At 40.3% G+C, this 20,692-nt stretch overlaps 1 protein-coding gene across 1 annotated transcript; it reads right to left on the bottom strand.

Annotated features, from left to right (window-relative positions):
• Positions 1 to 711: 711 nt before the first annotated feature.
• Positions 712 to 8,655, bottom strand: FGG (fibrinogen gamma chain). Its single transcript, XM_045831676.1, has 10 exons — positions 8,497 to 8,655; positions 8,352 to 8,396; positions 7,978 to 8,161; positions 7,776 to 7,869; positions 6,262 to 6,392; positions 5,826 to 5,959; positions 4,705 to 4,889; positions 3,009 to 3,286; positions 1,444 to 1,613; positions 712 to 932 (listed from the first exon to the last, which is right to left on the bottom strand). Exons 1-10 carry the CDS (start codon positions 8,572 to 8,574, stop codon positions 918 to 920), a joined length of 1,314 nt encoding a protein of 437 aa, XP_045687632.1. The 5' UTR covers positions 8,575 to 8,655; the 3' UTR covers positions 712 to 917.
• Positions 8,656 to 20,692: the final 12,037 nt, after the last annotated feature.

Here is a 20,692-nt window from a genome sequence, read left to right as displayed (position 1 = left end):
ATTTACTCGAATCTCAATAGGATATTTTAAAATCAAGACTCATGAGAACAAGGAAGTGAGACAATTAGGACAGAAATTGTGGAAAAGAAGGGAATCCAAGGCCAAACCTCAGGATTTCAGAACAACCCAATCCTCCCCTCCTAGAATTAGTCAATTGCTTTACGAGGTTAATCTTATGGCGGCTTATACAGACTGAAGAGTTCCTTACAGAAAGTCAGTGCTCCCTCATCTCCGGCTGCTAAGAACTCAATATCCCTGGGTTCAGAATGAAGCCAGGGCTCCCCTCCACTGACCTCATTGTTTACCAGGGAGGGACTGAGCAGATCGTTCCCTAAAGCTCTCTGCTCTGAGTTCCTGTCCTTTCAGAGTGCCAGCATCTGGCCTCAGGGGTCCGGAGCTAAAAGGTTCTGCTGGGAAAATTTCCAAACAGCCCGTGTGTCCCAGCTGCACTTCAGGGACTTTGAATCTGTTATGTGATTATGACTTGTGTTTGGTTTTTGTATCAAATTTTGTCACTTTGGGTTACTGTATTTTTCTGTGTTTCTTTTATACCCCCTGGAAGGAAAAAGCCATGATTTTTTTTTTCATTTAACTCCCCAACAGGCAGGTATAATGTTTAGTGTAAAGTGAACTACTGATGGTTGCCCAACTGTAATTACTAAATTGAAGAAGAGTGGTGATTTTTATGGTCAATAAAAGGTACCATGTATCTAATCTTAGGAAACAAAAGTTTATTGAAATGGCATGTAGATAAATTATCACCAGCATAAAACTGTCAGTGGAGTTTTCAACCTGGGTTTTTGTTCTCTTAAAACGAAGTGAGGCTTTACAAGTCCATTGTCCCATATGAAAAATATTACATTTATCTGTTCAAATAAAGTCCTTTTGAAAAAGTAAATCACTTTTGAAATGGTCTTTTACACGTCTCCAGCCTATGACCAAAACAAAAATATATTAAAAAGATATAATTGTCTCCATTTAAAAATAATTAAATATAAAGTATTTAAGATAATACACAAGGGAAAATACTTAAGATATTGGAAATGCTAGAATTTACTCCTATTTTGCTAGCATATACTAAAAACATTTAAGACATAATTTTTAAGTCACCAAGACAAAACAACATGTGATCATTAAAATGTAAAAAAATATGGCAATTATTTCATATATACCTAGAAAATATACAAAATGTTATTGCATAAAATAAATTTTAAATAACTCTGAGTTCAGTAATTTGGGAATACAATCCAAACTAAGTTATAATTTCCATTTAAGGCTTAACATTCTTAATAAAAGACAAAATTGATGAATATGTTGAGAGAAAATGAAAAGAAACTTTCAGAAAAGTTTCTGAAATGTTGTGGGTTAATAGAAATGAACACTGATTCTCAGTGTGAAACTCTATTCGTCATACTCTATGTCAACGTGGTGTTCCGGGCTGACCTGTTTGGCTCCCCCAAGCTGGTGCTGCTGCCCTTGTCCGATGGTGAGTCTGTTGAATGGAATTATCTTCATGGTGGTTTTCTTCATGGAATACCAACGAGACTTCCAAGTGGCCCAAATAATGCCATTATCATAACCATTAGGGGTAGATGCTTTTGAGTAAGTGCCACCTGAGACAAATTGTAGACGGACATATCACTGCTCCTGCATTTCCGTACCTCAGAGAGTCTGTACAGAACTGTCACTTATGATGCCATTATCACATCAAATTTATAGTGCTAGCAACTAACTGAAAATACCCCTAAGGAGTCCTGAAATCTTCATTTACAATAAAAATAAGAGGATTCTTAAACAACCCCTTAATCCTGTGTTACATTTTCTAGTTACATTCATTCTTTAAATATATTCCCTACTAAAAGGGCTAGAACCCCAGTTTCCCCAGTTTGTCTCTCTCCCCGAGTGTGACCATCTGGACTCAGCTACTATGGACCATCTTTCTGCAAGTAAGTTGAAATGGCAGAAATGTCACAATTCCTGATCAGATGGTCTCGAGTCATCTGAAAACACAATTGTCTGGAAAGTATGAGGGACTTTAGAAAACAGTTCCGGAATGTTATTTCACATCTCCACTATAAAGTGGAGATTAGGTTGACTGGCCTTCTCCTTGTCCATGGGCAGCAGATCTCGGGTAATTTTGTAACAATATCTGGGTCCAATACCGGCCATCAACATGGCTACTCTGGTTCATATGGATCGAGCTCCTTCCCTGAGAATGTCTTCTAGTTATATGGTTTGTAGATGCAAAGATAAATTAGCTTCTTAAAAAAAAAGAAACTTGTGAAAGCCAAAAGGTGAATTTAAATCATTTTTAAAGGATTTTAAGGCACCTATTGGCTAGGGCAATGTCCTGAGGAAATAACGGCTCATCTTAATGGATCTTCTAGCAACAGTAGGGCTTCCTCATACATAACTGTTGTATAATAACAGTAGTTTGTCAGGAAGTAAAACCAGTGTTCACAAGTACTCCAGCCTTAGCGCCAACTATAGCTTGCTTTCCCCCATCTTAAAGTAAGGGTCTAGACTCTTAGGCAGGACTCTCCTCCTCTCAAGGTCCCATGGACCCCTGTCCTTACCAACACCTCCTGCTTTTTACTCCATTCCTCCAGACACCAGTTTGCTGCTCACTGGTTATATCTGATACACTGCTTGTGTGTAGCTGGGCCAGGCTAATGTGTTAACTAGCACAAATATGGCAATGTTAGTCCACCCAGATCATAGATATGGTAAATCTGAAGGAGATCCCATAGTCCAAAGTGTCAACTCTAATGGTGGTAATTTCAGATGTGATGACAAACCACTGGCTCTATTGCAGCAGGTGGAGTTCTTACAGAGGGGCCAATTTGAGGTATAAGCATAGTTATTCAATTCTGGTATAAAATCAAGAACCATATAATAAGCCCCCTAATATCTTTACTAATTATTTCTCAGTTCCTTTTATCTATGTTTACCTTTTATAAAAATATAGACTACACATTAACTCATGTATCTAAGGAAGAAAGTCATACCTTGGTAATAGATTCCATTGAGGTGACCAGCATGACACTTGTTCATCCACCAACCAGATCCATCCTGTTCAGCACAGTTACCATCAAACTTATCATTGTCATTGTCCCAGGTACTGAACTGCATGCCATTGTGGGATGTGAAAAACTTGTCACTAGGATCATCACCAAAATCAAAGCCGTCAAAGGCATCCCCAGCATCTCCACCAATGAAGTAGGCATATGTCAGGCGGTATTTGTCACTCTCAGGTCCCACCCTGAACATGGCATAGTCCGCAGTACTAGAAAGAAATAGACACATAATATCTTGAGCCTCTTTAGGGATCTCGGAAGTTTCCTCTCCTATAGGACAATTGTTTGGAATTTTTAACTTTGCTTCTTAAGTCTGAAATGCGCTCACTGAATGAAGTCTTCTGCAAACTTGGCAAGAGGCAATGGCTGCATCAGCCAGTTCAGAGCTCATCAGCACCACCCAGAATGGTTTCTAGAAGCCTTCCTGGCATTTCAATGAAAACTAAAACCTTCAGCCATTTTAATGCTTTTTGCCTATGGGATCCTATTATCAGATGTGTGGATGAATGTGACTGATTTTATATTTTCACTTTCATCTAAGTGGTTAGCATTGTTCACACAGGTATCATAAACCACAGTAATTAGCTGGCACTGAGTAACCATTAGTTAATGCGCCAAATTCAAAGGAGCTACAGCCCCTTTAGCTACTCACACAATCCGAAGGGTGAATCCTAAAGGGACTATTTTTTCCCAAGGTAACATGGTAGTAGCAATAAGGAGGGCTTCTTAGAATGTCACATGAAAGAAGGGGGCCCTGTGTGGCCCACAAAACATGAACTGGGGAAACAGAGAGAGATTCTCCCTTGGGAAAAATATGAATGAGGGCCAGAATTCTATGGAGCTCAGGGAAGATTGGGCCTTGGTACATGAACAGGGACTTCCAGAAAATATTTAGCTTCTTCCTGGATCTCCAGTACTTGCAAAATGGAAGATGTTTTCATAGGAACAGATATACTGACTATGGTACTTTCCGGGTAAGATTTTCAAAAAATAAAAATATGTGTTTGGACACAAAACATATTGCATTATTTCATAAAAAGGGAGTTGAGCATTTTTCTGAATTTTCATTAGGTATCCAATGCTCAAAGCCCCCAGATAGCTCTGAGCATAGAGGGGGATCCACCTCACTAAAGGAGCCAGCTGATTTAATTTTAAGGTAGTCAGGAAATCAGAAAAGGCTGGATTCACTTTTCAACCAGGATAGTGTTAAGAAGACAATCTGTAGAGTCAAACTACCTATGTTCAAGTCCCACCTTTATGTTGTCATAGCAATATGACCTTGGGAAAGTTAATTTGTAAAATGGGAGTAATAATATTATCTGCTTCATGAAAGAGTCATTAGGACTAGATTAAATTATAATTTCATGCTTGGTTTCTGATAAATATTAAGTGCTCAGTAAATATCAGTGATTATTCTGTACACTTCTAGGGAAAGTAGATTGTACCAAAATACTCAGATCCATCCCACATAGGATCTATCTCTTTGGGCTGCCCAAGAACCCAAATGGCTCCTGGGGGAAACAGCTGGCTGCGCTCTTTGCATCTGCCAGACTGGCTTTGCCATTGGTCTGTCGATGGCTGGAAAACACACATCCCAGACAACAAGAAGCACCGTCTCCAACAGTACCTGGTTTTGCCAGTCCAGTCCTCCAACTGCACTCTTAACGCATAGGGGATGGTAGACTGTGTGCTTATCAAATGAATCTTCTCATTTCCCAGCCAAAATTCTGTGGTGTCATCGGGAGACAGATGTCCAAACCCTTCTTTGTACTGAATCCAGTTCTTCTTGAAATCCACACTGCCATCGAGCCTCTGATCACACAAGTGCATAGGCAAAAGGAAAGAATGGATGATCCATGCACATAAAGCAAATGTTATAAACCCTTGTTGAAAATATGGACAGTACAATCCCATCATTTGTTAACTAAATGGCTTTGGGCAAGCTGCCTCGGTTTTCTCATCTGCCAAATAAGAATGATAATGCTTACTTGTTAGGGTTGTTATGGGATTTCATGAGACCATGTAAGAGAAATCCTTAAAGAATGCCCGGCACATAGTAAATTCTAAATTAGCGGTAGTTTTTAGAAGACACTTGGAGGCCCCAGGACTTCAGCCTGAATTTGCTGATTTTTGTATTGATGGTGGAAAGGTCAACTCATTGCTCTATCTGTCTGACAACCAGAGGTTCCATCACACATACCCTCTGGGCACCCCCTGCAGGATTAGTTGTAACCGCGGCCAGAAGTAAACGGGAAAAGATTGCAGAAGAGGCCGCCGACTGGCAGAGAGGAAACGGGGTCCTTTCTTGGAACAGCCCAACTTTATCCTCTGCGGGACATTAACTTTTTGTAATTGGCAGCCATAGGTCTTGATCTAAGTGATGAAACAGGTCCCTTCCAGTTGTTGTTGTTGTTTTTTTTTTTGTCACGATGATTCTGTGACTATGCGGTATCATGTGTCTACAACAGCAGGGACCGCAGAGCACAGAGTCAAAGCACAGACTCTGAAACCAGACTGCCTGGGTTCAAATCCTGACTCCATTACTACTAGTTAGTTGTATGATCTGAAGTTACTTTACCTCCTGTACCTAAGTTTCCTCCTCTGTAAACAGAGGTGACTGTTGTGCCTACCTCACAGGGTAGCTTCGAGGACTGAGTTAATGTTCACAAGGTATTTAGAAAAGTATCCAGCGTAAGGCAGATGCTTATATAAGCATTTATTAAATACACATAGTGAGCAAAAAAATACCTTCTGAAGCACAGTCCATCCATTTCCAGATTCATCAATTTCACAGTAGACTAAGAATTGCTGCTTAGCTTTCAGAGGTTTGATAAAGTAAAGCCCACTCTGTTTGGCCCCTTTATAGGCAATATCTTGGCAATCTGAAGGAGAAGAAGAAGAAGCATTTACTATGGTTCGAAATCCAGGTAAGACTGTTCCATCCTTGAACATGGGCTTGTAACAAGTTGCCAACTATTCATTTCCCATGAAGCTTTCTGTTACTTCTCACATTATCATTCCTTTCAAACTACTTTTAGCTACTCAAAAAAAGTCAAAGCAATTGGACATTTTAGATTTAGTGACTGGGCACTTTCAAAGTTATTCCTATATATTCCAAAACATGAAATCTTTTCTTGCTGTATTCACTTTGATGAAGGTGACCCCGTATCAATCTGTCACTTACCTTTCCCTGTTATATCAGATATTTGCACTGTGTCTCTGCAAGGTTCCTGACACTGAGCTTCAAGTTGGGCTACTTTCTGTTTCAGGGTAGCGATCTTCTGATTATTTGAATTATATATGTCCTGCAAAAATCTATAAGCAAAAGAGTGAGATAATAGAGAATTCCCTTCAGAGGTGTAACTTTGCATTTTCATTTAAAATTACTACCTTATCTTTTGGAGAATTACTTTCTGATGCATTACGCCATTCCTTGGGAAAACTCTACAATGCTGTTGCTTCATTGAAGGGAGTTAAAATTCTAAGCTGTCTTGAAAAGAAGGTAACAAAATCCTTGTCCATAAACAATGCCATTGTCATTAAACAGTGGGCACTCTGACTTTTGCCTGGTGATTATTCCTCAGACTGGATATTCTCAGGGAAGAAAAGCCTCTGTTCATTAATTCACATGCACTGAATTATGCTTTTCACTGGTGAATCTACTGAGGATCTACTTAAGGTCTGTAATCTATAACTTACATGGGGAAAGGATCTGGGACATTATCTTACATATAATAAGACAACAGACACTTTCCTGACCTTCTTAATATTTCTGTTTACATGGTTTTGGGAAAAGGCCGGAGGAAGTATAAACCCTGCATTTGTAGTTCTCACAGGGTTGCTGTACATACTCAGAAATGAAACAAAACCGTCTACAGACTATTGCGTCTTTCTGTGAAGAAAGATGTAAAAAGTATTTGACCACTCTTTTTCTCTACTACACCTTAGAAAGTTTCTGCATGCTAGCTTTTTCAGCTTCAGTGACAGGTAATAATAATGCAACTTATAATGTTACTGACCAAGGGCCTCTCATGCCAGAAAGAGGAGAAACCCCTCCTAAACCCTTTCTCCTAAGCCACCACTTATCATTATTTCTTAAGCTGCTTTGAAAACAATATAGAAATAAAAACTGAGGAAATTAAAACTGTCTCTGAGACTCTATGTTCAGGAAGTTAATGAGTCTCCGGAAGTTGTTACTAAAGACATTTTACTTTCAAGTGAAGGGAGGAGAGTATGTGATTGCAGGTTCATTGTGCAATTATGACAAAACTTTATCATGTTTGTTACACTTCGCTTTTTAACTTCTGTAGCCAATGTCCTTCCCATGCCTCCACTGGCTTATCCCTCACCGGCACTTAGCTGACAATCTTATAAAGAGAATTTTAGTTTCTGCACCCAAATTCTCATTTGAATTTATTTTGTAAGACAAATAAATTTTTTTTGGGGGGGGACATTTTGATAAATACAGTCATAAGAGCATTTGAAAACATCTAAAATCCCCTTTTCTCATATGATTGTTAAAAAGCAATTATAACCCAATACAATTCACATGGCACTAAAATGCTTGCTGCACCGTGTTCCAGATGGTCAGGTGTAATGCCACTCAGATATTAGAAGTGGAAAAAATTATTCCTCCGGAAGTTTGCAATATAAAACCTCAATCACTCTTGAAAAGCAAGTTAAAACAGAAATGCATACCGAATACTTGACGCATGTGACAGAATCGTTTCTTCAAATTGCAAAACCTCTTCCATTATTTTCTTGGAATTCTTGGTGGCGCTTTCCACACCATCTGTAACAGAGAGAGACAAACATGCTTAGGCAGATAGAGGCAGCACTAAAACAACAGCAAAAGAACTTTACAAATTATTTTCTCAGTCAGTATTGTCAGGTTCCTCACTTGGTTTTGTGGGCTCATCAGGATTATAGTTGATTTGGATTGTCTTGATCAGTTCTTTGGCTTCTGAGGTTTTGTTTTCAACTTGACTTAGGATGTCCTCCAAGGACTGGAGATCCTTTTCTACTTCGTTTTGGTAGTTAGACAGGAAATCTGCAATCCCACACGTAGTCGGGCAATAGCTACCCTGCAAATTCAACAACAAAGTGATTTCAAATCTTGATCCAAGCTGCACTTAAAATCTATTAATAAAAACAGGCAAAAGCTAGACTATGTTAAAAGACTTTAAAATGCCAAATAATATTTGTGAGAGAATTCCTTTTATCCCTCTGCCCCTCTGCAGTCCAAACACAGCAAGAAACATAGAAACTACTTACAAATCTTTCATCTAAGATGCAGCAGTTGTCTCTGGTGGCAACATACTAGAGGAGAAAAATACAGAAATTTCACTAGTTTGCATATCTTTTCTTATTTTTCAGCTTTCCATTGAAAACAAATACACCTGGTGGAGAGCACACTTACAGCTAGGCATGTTGAAGAGAACAACAGAAGAGTGTAGAAGTAGAGGATTAAACTCCGGGGGTGCAAGGACCAATTCATGATGTCTGGTGCCCTGTGCTCCAACCTTGTAAGTATGAGCACTGTGGCCTCTCTGGCTCCACTTGTCCCTTTATGTAAGCTCTGAGGAGGCCCAGGGCTGCCACTGGCTGGAGCTGATCATGGGGCCTTCTTACCTGGAGGTGGGGGATGTCACTTTTCCCTCATCCCTGCCCCCACCTACGCTCCGTTGGGTTCCCAGATTTTGCACAACAGTTTAAGCTCCTCCTTTTTTGGCTCAGTTCAACCTTTCCCCTCTGCAGCCAATTCATCTGCAACAGCAAGTGAGGGAGGGATGCCTGGAGAGTTGCATGATGCAAGCTCTTCCAGTATGTGACGGGGAGAGCAAACACCAACACCTGACTTCCACCAGAACAAACCCAGCCAGTTGACCTCGACCAGAACAAACCCAGCCCAACCCTAAGATGGAGACTGGTGTGATAACCCAAATTCCTGAAAGCCCTCTCTTAGCCCATGGATTAGGTCACCTAATTATTTTTTAACCTGTGGCTGTGGCAAGAGGAGACTTTACTTTCTATCAGCTCCCAATTTATTAGTATTCCCAAAACATATGACCCTGGAAATATAACCCTGCCCTTCTGTGTTGTTATCTTTTTTCTCTCTTGATTTAAAAATTGAGATGTAACTGGCATATAGCATTATATTCATTTTAGCTTTACAACATCATAGTTCAGTATTTGTATATGCTGTGAAATGATCAACATAGTCAACATCCATCACCATGCCTCATTACAGATTCTTTTCTTGGGATGAGAACTTTTAAGAGCTATTCTCTTAGCAATGTTCGAATATACAATATAGTGTAAGTGTAGTTACCATGCTGTATATGATATATCCAGCACTTACTCCTTCAGCAACTGGAAGTTTGTACCCTTTAATCCTTTTCACCCCTATGTTGACCATTTGCATAGGCTCTCAGCCCTTGAGCTCACCTCCCCCTTGTCTTACAGCACTGGAGGGCAGGGCACCACATTGCCACAGGGGAGCCTCTCAGGAGCCTCCTTTGTTTTTCTGAGGTTCCATCTCCTCACCTCAGGGGAAAGCCTGGATGCAGGAGGTAGGGGCGAGAAACAATGCACCTGCCATCTTGTGACTAGAACCCTAGCTGGAGGAAAAGGGGTAAAGGAGCGACTAGAGGAAGACCAGCCTGTTGGCTCTGCCCGCACAGCTTCCTGGTATACTGGGAAAACACATTTGTCACCATCTCTTGTTGATAATCTATAATTGTGTATCAGTGCTATTATTAATATTCCTAGTTTTGGTTATCCCTCATTTCCTCCTCTGAAACCAAGCTTAATGCAGATTTTGGTTAAATGTATTCATAAGAGAAATTTGTCTAGATTGAAAGAAATGCTAACACTTTAATTCTAAATCTTTACAAAGGAATATTTAAGTTTTGACTTGAAGCAAAGTTAATGTTCCTACTCAGTAATTAATTAACAATTATTATAACAAGGTAAACATATCAAAACCAGATTCATGGCCTTTTCTCTCCTCTTTAATAGTTCCTCTCGCTGACTTATCCATTATTGCCAATCACATTTAGTGGACCTCTGGCCAATTAAAGTCCATGAACTTCCTCATTTTTATTATCTACTCATCTAACAACCTGTCAAAGCTTGATGTTAAAACTGTTTTCATGGCTCCACTTGCATTTTACTCCTTCTTTCTATTTCCATTGCCACCTGCCGGAGGAGGCTGTCCTATTTCTTGTCCAGACTGCGTGTCCACCCTGCCTGCTGACTGACCTCCGTTCCTCCACGCCAGTCCCTTCCTGCTCCAAACTGTCACCCTGCTGACAGAGTAGTTTTCCTATAACGTAGCTTTGCTTATGACACTCAGCTGATCAAAAGCCTCCCTGTCTCTCACCATAGTAAATGTAAACATAGTCATTGTCTCTTTGCTGTGTTTTCCCTCTTGATTCTGTTTCCTGCATCCTCTAGTCTAAACAAATGGAATCACACAACGTTCCCTTAATGTGGATTGTGTTTTCCTTTTTATATGGGCCACCCTCTACCTAGGTTGCCTTCATATGCACCCCTGCATCTCTGCCTGACAAATTTCTATACAACCTGAAGGTCCTGTTTCATGATTCCTACTCCCTCCAAAACAAAATTCAAAACTCTGCAGGCCAGCTCTGCCCCTTTCATAGCATTTCATAGCATTTATAGAAACCTTGTTTTACACACACACACACACACGCACTATGCACCTCATTAGATGGTAGTTATTTTATGGCTACCACACCTAACATATAGCAACATTTAACACTCAGTAATGAATTGATGATATTGAATTGAATTGGGCTGGAAATAAGCCTTTAAAGTTTACTCTTCTAATATCTCTCAAAACTTTCAAATGAAAAATAAATGACTTTGGCAAGGATAATTATGTAAAAGTAAGTAAATAATCAATCAGAAAGTAGCTATTGATAAGGTGAGTGTATAAAAATTACTAATCAGAAATCAATAGCCATCTTCTATAAAAATAAAAACCATTTGGAATATAATGGAAGAAAAACATCACATATAATTTCAACCATACAAATACGACTAGATAAAATATCTAAGGAAAAATGTAATAAGCAATAGAATGAATACTATTAACAATTCCAAACAATACTTTAGGATTATAAAATAAAAATTGGAAAAATAAAAATCATGCTCTATTTCTAAATAAAAAGAATCAATACAAATTAATATCCAATAAAACTATAAAAAAGACTTTTTTCTCCTTACTTTCTCCTTTTTTAAAAGAGTTAGATTAGCTGTTTCCAAAACTCAAATAAAAAAGGGGAAAATCATCTTAGAAAATTCTACACAAGAAGAATGAGGACCAAAATATCTGTCAAATATGAAAACATATTGTAAATCCATATATTTTAAACAATATCATAGTGGTCCATATTAGGTAGATAAGTATTATCAAGATATTGGCCTAAATATTTTTGATGTTTAATATGATAAAGTTAGTATTACATATCAGTGAAGATATTCGAAATTATTAAATATATGGCATTAGTATGGCATTAGAACAAGTGGGAAGTTATCTGGGGAAAAAATTAAGTGGCATGCATACCTAACTTCTTATGCCAAAAATAAATTACAGTTTAAATAAACATTGGAATATAATGGAGTAATCCACACAAATGCTAGAAGAAAATATGAGGAAATCATTTATAATATTTGAGCATGGAAGGTGTATCTAAATACGGGATGAGCTCCCAGCAAAGATGATGAATTTTGACCACATTATAAAAAAGCCTTCCTAGCCAAACCACCCCCCTCCAAAGAACACTACACACAACATCAAAGGCCAAAATCCTAAAAGACAACAGAATACGTATGCACACATGTCAGCGTGTACACTGAATATCGTTTCGAGATTACACCCTAGAGTCTGCCACTGTGTGCTGCTGTGGAGGGGGTGGGGCAGAGAGTGGAGCATGAAGTGAGGGAAAGGCTTCATGTCTCTGTATCAGCATGTACACAAAATACGTATCATTAAATATATACTTAATGATTACTCACAATGATTTATTTGTTGTACTAACAATTATTTCTTGATTATTTTTTATTTGAACATAAATGGTGACTGAGGCATTGCTTTTCAAGGAGAGGATAGCTCAGCTGGAGAGAATATGCTTCAGCAGCTGTCGAGAGCTCTGGAGCTCGAAGACCGTTTGTACAACTTACTAGCTGTGTCATTTAGGACAAGTTACTTAACTTCTCTGAGTTTCAGAATCTGCGTTAGTAAGACAGAAAAAATCATTTAAAATAATACTTCATAGGACTGTTACCAGGATTCAATGGAATAGTGTGCTGAGCACATTGCCTGATTCACAGAGAGTGTTAAGTGCATGTTTTTAAGGCTTATGAGTCACCAAGTGTTTTAACTTGGCAAATGGAATTTGTACAAATAGGTATTTTATTACAGGGAATTGTAGAGGGACCACTATTGATAGATCTGGCTTGTGGGGACCAAGCTTCACTGTTCCAGGTGCAAAATGTTTTCTGTGATGAATGATCTGTCACTACTAACTGCAGGCTGGTTCCGTGATGCCCTCCAGAGAAGAAAGCACCGGGTATCTCGTTTAGGTGGAGATTCCACCTCAATTAATTCTGCCAATCAAAGATGAAATGATAATTTCATAATAGAACGAGGCTGCACACCTTGTGAAAAGGTGTCATTCCCATCAGCGTTTAAGCAAAGGGCATCAAATAGAGCAAGTTGTCATTGTGGTTCTTCTTGCTAAAGTCTACAAAATATTGATTTGTTGCAGGTAAGATACCAATTCACAACTTTGTTGTACATCATATATATGTAAATATATATATGTATCTCATATATATATCTCAATATAAATATATATATATCTCATATGCACAGGGTTGATAAACACTTAAAGAAATTGGAAATTCTATTGTATTCGACCCTATAGGGATGGTGTCTGTATTCCTGGCTTTTTGCTGACTTGCGTTGGCATCTGAGATGTGTCATCACAACTTTAAAGAAAAGACTTGCTTTTTACCACAATCTCAAGTCGTACATCTAATCCTATCAGATAAGAAGTTTTCTGAGGGCAAACGGCCAACAGTGATTTATAGGCTAAATTTATAACCTGACTCCTCAGAATTGGATTTAGCGGCCTACACTGGCCCTGCTCTGAGTCACTGGGTTTGTTAAATTTTAACTAGTTGTTCTCTTCCATGTTTGAGCCAATTTTTGTTTTCTTCTGATAAATTATAAATGATTGATGAATTCCAGGAAAGAAGACTATTTCTTAAGTCAAATTTCCTCTACTTCCAGGTTTGTTCTCTGAGAAAAGAGCACAGGTAGTATTTATGCCAAAATAATCATTTAATTTAATTCAGAGGTCAATGGGCTTGCTTGGTGAAATAATAATTTCTCAAATTGCCTATCAACCACTTGCATTCTGATCTGAAAACATAACATCTATTGTTAATGGTCTTCACGTGCATGGAGAAGTCAATCTAAGAGCTCCTTGTCTGTTTTGTTTGCCTGTGCTCCCCAATTGTTTGCTGAATTCAAATTTGATTTGGTAGAGTTACTTTAAGACTTCTTGACCTGGAGGGGAAATGACGTAGGCCTGAAGGAATAATAGAAACAGCTGCCAATTTTGAGCATCTTCTTCAGGCTCAATGCCATGCTGTAGTTTAGTTGCTGCTATTTCGTATATTCTCCCATTTGATCTTCATAACAAGCCTAGATGTGATTATCTGCCTCTTATAAATGAAGAGAGTCTTTGAGAGGTTATGGTGATAGCATAGCAAGGTCACTGCATCCCAACAAGGCTTCAGATCCATGGGCCCAATGCCTGTACTCTTAACCACGCCTCCAAATGTAGTCACAAAGCACTTCTTGATCTAAGGTCATAAACAGATACAAGATGTTACTGTGAAAGTGGTTCATGGACGGAATGAGCTCCTAGCAGAGGTTAAGGGCTCTGAAACATGACGTGTGTATGCATATGTGTGTGCGAGATTATGGGAACATATATTGGCATCTATCTGTCTGTATGTCTAGCTAATCTGCCTTTCTATCTCCTTCTCTGGGTTAGAGACAAGGCGGCTGGATGGTCTTTTATAGTCTTTCTCAAACCAGGATTTTAACTGTTTTATAATGTTTACAGTTTCAGCCCAATCATAGATGGAAAGTTTTTCAATGCTGATTGTATAATTCAAGTTCAGTAGGACCTCAGTTCATCAAGTCACTAGTACTTTAAAGAAAGATACATCCATTAGGTGGTGCCAGGAAACTCCAATCAGGGCTGACAATGATATGTCCATTTTTCTAATAAGTAAACCATTTATAGACCCGAGCTAAATTTATAACCTGACTCCTCAGAATTGGATTTCCTTAAAATAGAAAGAAAGAAAATGATTTGTTGGCATATTGAAAATCAGTCCAGCCTAATAGTAAAAATACCCCTCTAAGGGAAACAAAGTTATCTGTTAGTGTATTTGCTTTGTTTATAAAAATAGCACATGGAAAGTGAAAATAAATTTTTTTGAAAGTCTATGAACAATGTGCTTTTAGTTTCACCGGGTAAATCAAAGACAGAAAAACAACATGGGCCATGTAATATGGAGTTCTCACTGGGGGCAGGGCGGCCAGCCATGGGGTGGATCTTGAACTTCTTAACTTCATAAAGCTTCATCAGATATATCAATTGGGCCATCAGGCCAAGGGGCAGGGGAGTTCAAAAGGCGCTTTGGTTGGGACTTAGAAAACTAAGCAAGTGAGTACCCAGAAAAAGGATGGTCCCAACTGGAGTTATATCCAGAGACAAAATGGCCAAGAATCAGCCATGTTTAATACTGACTGGAGATAAAGGGATGTTTGGAGGCTGCCCTGCATTGAGACAGATTGGAAAGAAGTTAGACTGCAGCATTTGCAGGGCCAAATTAGTTTGTTACTGACTTTCTGATTTGTGCTTGTTTCTAGCTTCCCAGAAATTACAATTTGAGACCTCTAACCCTTTGAAAGAATTTTCTCCACTAATGTGATCAGCAGAATAATAACAGGAGCAAGTAAGTGGGGAAAAGGTAAAACAAAAAAGCATCAGGTTACATTTCTGTATTTGATAAAAATTCTGGTGATTTTGTCAAATAAATTACCTTGGAAGAAAAATAATTATGTACTATTCCCAAAGAAAGAGGGAAGGTGGAAAGAATAGAAAATTTTATGAGACAACAAAATGACATCTCATCGTACTTAATGCCCCACATTTTTTTGAAGCTTCTGTCTTGAATGAGGCAAATGAAATATTTAAGAGGCTTGTCTCTGTGTGTTAAATTCTAACTACTGGGGTTAGTTTATTACCTCACTGGGATTGCACTATAGTCCTTTCCATTCAAAGTTAAATCCATACAAAGTAAGTGGTGTGTAAAAGTTAACTTTATGTTGACATTCTGAAGGACCTTTCTTCACCCGTGAAGGTGACATAGGGTAGCCTTCCTGAAGCGGGGGCTGCTGTGTGTGCTTTACCTTGAGTGGCGGAGGAGTGACCTCCGCATGGTAAGCCATGGGACAATTTGTAAAAAGCCAAATATTTACTGAATGTTTTGCAAGGAAGACCAGAGTGTCAACCACATTTTTGGTTGATAACGATCATGCCAGTAGGTTACTCAGAAATGGCCTTCCTACAGAACTAACCAGGACATACTCATCCATGAAGAAACAAATTAAGTCAAAATTCAGAACACAGTGCTTCACCTTTTACAACCAACACAGAGGAAATTCTATTTACCCAAGTCCAGGAAACCAGTTGCTTAACTCTGTACCCCTCTAGGTCAGAAAACTGCCCTATAGTCTCATATCAATACTTCTTGTGGATCTTACCCACTATAACTTATTAGGGGAATGTCCCCATTGGCACTTCATGGGTATTTAATACTGCATCATCTCATTATAGAGTGGAAGGCTCCTTTCTCACACACTCTTCACATCTTCCTGAAATGAACTGTCTGTAGCTCTGATACAGAATCTTTATAGAATTTCCTAGGAAATTTCCTGAAATAATGCTTAGTAAAATATGCACACCACCCGCCCCCAAATTGGTTACAGGGCAATTGCATACTGTCCCATGATGCTCCCCTGCAGGATATTCAGACCGGATGTTTATTGAGCGTGTACTACTTGCTAGGCCCTCCTCATCCCATACAATGAACAAGTAAGACAAAGTCCCTCCTGTCAAGAGGTTTACACTCTGCTGGAGTGAAAGAGGCAGTAAATAACATATATAATGTCAGCTGGTGATGGAGGCGGTGAAAAAATAAAGGGTTAAGCGAATGAGAGAGACTCCTGCCAGGGGCTGGTTGAGCTATGGTGGTCTGGGAAACATTCTACTATAAGGTGAAATAAGATGACAGGTGACTTAAGGTGACTTGCCCAGTTTGGCGTGGGGGTTAGTTACGTAGCTCATGGCTGGCTCACTACTGCCACCTGCAGGCCTCTTGGAGTGTGGGCCGTTTGAAGACAACATGTTTACATACCGGTACTTTTTTATTTTTGGGCTGTCAGAGAATTGACAGACCAGATAAGTGACAGAGTGAAAACAAAGTAGAGGAGCCCCATGAAAGCTAGCCCCCAAATGCCGTGAAGCTCATCTGTACACTACTGTCTTGGCTGATGCCCTGAGACGGGGCCCTGATGATGTCATTCTCCTCATCAAAACACCCAAGGACTCCCCATCCGCTACCCAATTAAATGCACACTTCTCAGCCTTGCCTTTTCGGTCCCCTTGCTGCCTGCCCCCCAAATACATGCAGTATAACTTACTAGCCATATATTCTAAATGAGGTAGCATGATCCCATAAGATGTTACGATATTATTATAATCATGTAAAATGAAATAACATAAATGTTATGGAAGCCCCGTGAAGGCAAGGGTTTTTATCTGCTATTATCTGCAGCACTTAAAACAGTGCACTCAATAAACATTTGTTGAAGGAATAAAGTAGATTTTAGTAAAATATTACTAAATACTAAATATTCCTAAAACACGAAAATATTAAAATGCAATTTAAGGCCAAGCACATGACCATTAAGGCCTCACGAGATCAGTCGGGAAAAGAAAAGACAAAGCACACCAGACTCAAAAGCATCTGTCTCGGAGGAGAAGCTGTTCTCGGGTGTGACACGGTCATCGGACGCCACGGGTGTGACACGGTCATCAGACGCCCCAGGGCCGCTCCGTTGTGGAACTGGGGCCGAGCAGTGGCCTGTGGACGAACCACAGTGATTCTTCTATGACCCCACCTGAGTGGCAGCAGGAGTGGAGGGAGACATTCTGTGTGACTTTCTGACTGAAGGGGGCTTCACATGTATTTAATATTTGGAAAACAAAAGCAAAAACATGTAATACTTTAAAACAAACCCAAGTTTCAATGGTGTCCATAAAACAGGCTGGACAAGTCCCAGAATGCCACAGCACTAGGAGGAATTTCCAGGGGCTCCTGGGCACTGCTTCTGACCCACTGTATGAGGGATGAGGAGGGAAGGCTATGCCCAGGCCCCTGAGCCACTCCCATTGCCCAGAACAAGTGGGCCCTCACCAAACTGCACGACCTTAACAATGTTAAATAAAATCCTGGCAGGTGGAAATGAAGGTATTGATATAGTATTGTGTTTTGGAGCGGTGTTCAGGCATTTGCCCTAACCTAAGGAAAATGTCCAGAGCACACAGGACCGCGTGAAGAAAGACAAACGACCTTCGCCTGCCGCTTTCTTTAGTTTTGTCCTAGTCCCATGCCTCAGCCCAGCTCACTCACGTATGTCCCATGCCAGCACCAATGAGAGGGGTCATGGCCTGCATTTGGGAAGTTCTTGCAGGGTTTTGGGTTGCAGGATCTTGGGTCTCTCCCCGCACACTCCTCAACTGCAGCTTGGACTTGAACCTCAGAAGCCACACTTCCGTCTGCTGTAAGGAAACGTGCCACTGACTCCCAGCTCGGCCCCAGCATCCTGCCCTAACTGGGGTGTGCAGTGGTACCTCCTTCCTTTCCGCTCTCCCGAGAACAGGACCAGGTAAACTCACACTAGTGAGGTATGAAGGACTGATCCAGCCTAAGGTGGCACTTCTACCAAGATTGAAATTTAAACTTGATATAAAACTAGAACCAAAGGGATGTGCTTCTATGGATAAAATTGAAGGAAACAGCTATTGGGAAAGAATTATAGGATCAAATAACACAAATTAGGTGACTAAGAGTATTTGTATGAAGCAACTTCATGATGTAAGGACAATATTCTAGTACTTAGAGTTTTCTTCTGCATGACTGTTTTCTTAAGAAGATTCCTTAGATTTTTATTTTGTTTAAAAAATGCAGATTCTGTGGCCCCTTTCCAGACCTACTGAATCAGAGATATCTGGGTATGGACCCCAGGAGTCTGCATTTTACTAACAAGCTTCCCTAGGGAATTACTACACCATGTGGAGGGAAGTAGGAGACCCACCGCCTCACTCTGTACTGCAGAGGAATCACTCCTGCTTTACATAAGGAGTCTGACTTCTATTCAGCAAGTTCAAAGTTCACATAATTCCTCTGCTATATTTTATATTGAAGGCATACTGAAATTATTTCTTGTTACAGACAGAATTTTTAAAAGACCAAACTGTATCAATTTCTCCTATTTAAGCTAAAAAGTAAATTTTAGGTAATCAATTTGCTGGCATGTGTTGCTTTAAGAGGATTTCTTCAATGCTGCCAAAAGAATGGCATGCAGACTGTCACCAAACCCAATTCCTTGACACACTGCAGAAGTCCTTGCACACAGGAGGTGCACAGGAAACGGTTTGGAAACATTCCATCATTTTATAGAAACAGACTAGACAGGACTAGTCTATTTAGGAAAGGGTCAAATTGTGAGGAAGACACAGGGAGGAAAGGGTCAAAGATAATAACTCCGAGGAATAGGAGAGTTGACTATCCACATACGTAGGAACATAAGAAGGAGGAACCGGTTTAGTGGAGAGAGAAAATGAGTCCAGTTTCCAACATTTTATGCATGATGAAACCTCTAAGGTGGTGGCATCAGAACGCTGAAGACAGAGATTTGGGAATGAGATCCAATGCTGAGTCAATGGGGAACCGTAAGAGTTTCCAAGAAGAAAATAGGACAGAACTTGGACCTGAATTTAAAGCGAACGGAACAGAGGCTGAAGGAATGGCTCTGCTCCCACCCCGTGCCCCAAGCCTATGGACAGGCCAATGTCTTGCAGATCTCCCTGATGAAATCCTGTGGGCTTGTGTTCCCCCGTGTATCTATCTGGGCCTTGGAATGCTTTCAAATGAAAGAATGATAACAATATTCAATGGAGAGCACTGCTGCTATTGGATCATGTGTCTCGTCATACAGAATGAGCAGTGGAAGAGCCATTTTACTTATTTCATGTCCTGTGGACCCAGAAGCAGGGGAGCTGTCTAGTAAATACATTTTGCTCATGAGTGTATTCTGTGAAGTTAATCCCCGAGTTGTGCTGAATTTCCTGAGGAGCTTGGAGGAACCTGTTAGATTGCACCGTAAATGGGGCTAATATAGCGTACATCATACCGAGAGCCATGGTTATATAGTACTTCCTAGAGCTAGTGACCAGAATATAAACCATTTAGAAATGTGTTTTATTTCGGGCCCTATCTTGGGAGCCAGACCTTCTCTAATATGTAATGTAACAGAGACACCTGCTGGTGAAGTTATTTCACTGTTAGGTATCAGACACAAAAGCCTATCCACTCAAACTGCCTCTCAGATTCCTATAGGTGATGTATCCTCCAGACCATTCCTTTTGTATGTGTATAATTGGTTGTCTGAGCATCAGATTCCTCTGCTTTCGTGCTGATGAAGGGATAGCAATGGCGGAATGGACCATCAGCCAGTGTCAAACACCAACTCCGACTTTGGGTGTGTGGCATGCCTGGGAGAGAATTGAGCCTGGTGGAGCTGAGGATTCTGGGTGTGTTTGGGTGTACTTCCTACTGAACCTTAGGGTGTTACATTAACAAGCCAAAGATGATCCCGTGTATTGGTTCCAGGGTTGTTGATTTCTTCACAACAGGCTGGGACCCGTGAACTCAAAAGCCTGCGGGCAAGGCCAAATGTTCATATTTAAAATGTACTCAACTGTTTTACAGGCAGCCCAACTAAGCAAACCTTTACCATTGAGAACTGGCCTGCTTTGCATACCCTGAGAAACTGCCTCCAATATCTGCTGGCCATAGGTGAGATAAACTTGGTAGCTCTTAAACATCCCACTCTGCCGCTGGCCTTGGGAGCTCCTTGATGCAGACTCCCTGGGGGTAGCTGAGCGGCCTCACCTAGACGTGTAAGTCCCCTCTCCCATCCTCATCCTCCAGGGTGTTGTTCCCTTACCCTCTGATTCTTCTGGGCGGTGACCCCTATGCTGCCATAGCCTCTGGATGGTCCCTGGATGGTCCATAGCCTCTGGATAGCCTCTGCCTGGGACTCCTCTCTCCTGCTCCTACATGTGAACTGGTCAAAATGTTGCCCAGATAAAGCACACTGTGTGCTACTCCCTTCCCATGGTTGTATCTTTTCCCTTGATCATCCCCAGAAT

This window comes from Phyllostomus hastatus, unplaced genomic scaffold (assembly GCF_019186645.2).
Source record: "Phyllostomus hastatus isolate PE091 unplaced genomic scaffold, TTU_PhHast_1.1 phas_contig_159, whole genome shotgun sequence".
NCBI lineage: Eukaryota > Metazoa > Chordata > Mammalia > Chiroptera > Phyllostomidae > Phyllostomus > Phyllostomus hastatus.
This window is presented reverse-complemented; position numbering and strand designations above follow the sequence as displayed.

Excerpts from the sequence above, each read along its gene's own strand:
- FGG (XM_045831676.1), bottom strand. The coding sequence starts at position 8,574 with ATGAATTGGTCCTTGCACCCCCGGAGTTTAATCCTCTACTTCTACACT. Across the intron at positions 7,870-7,977 it reads TGATGAGCCCACAAAACCAA|ATGGTGTGGAAAGCGCCACC; the intron begins GTGAGGAACCTG and ends TCTCTGTTACAG. Across the intron at positions 6,393-7,775 it reads TCACATGCGTCAAGTATTCG|ATTTTTGCAGGACATATATA; the intron begins GTATGCATTTCT and ends TTTTGCTTATAG.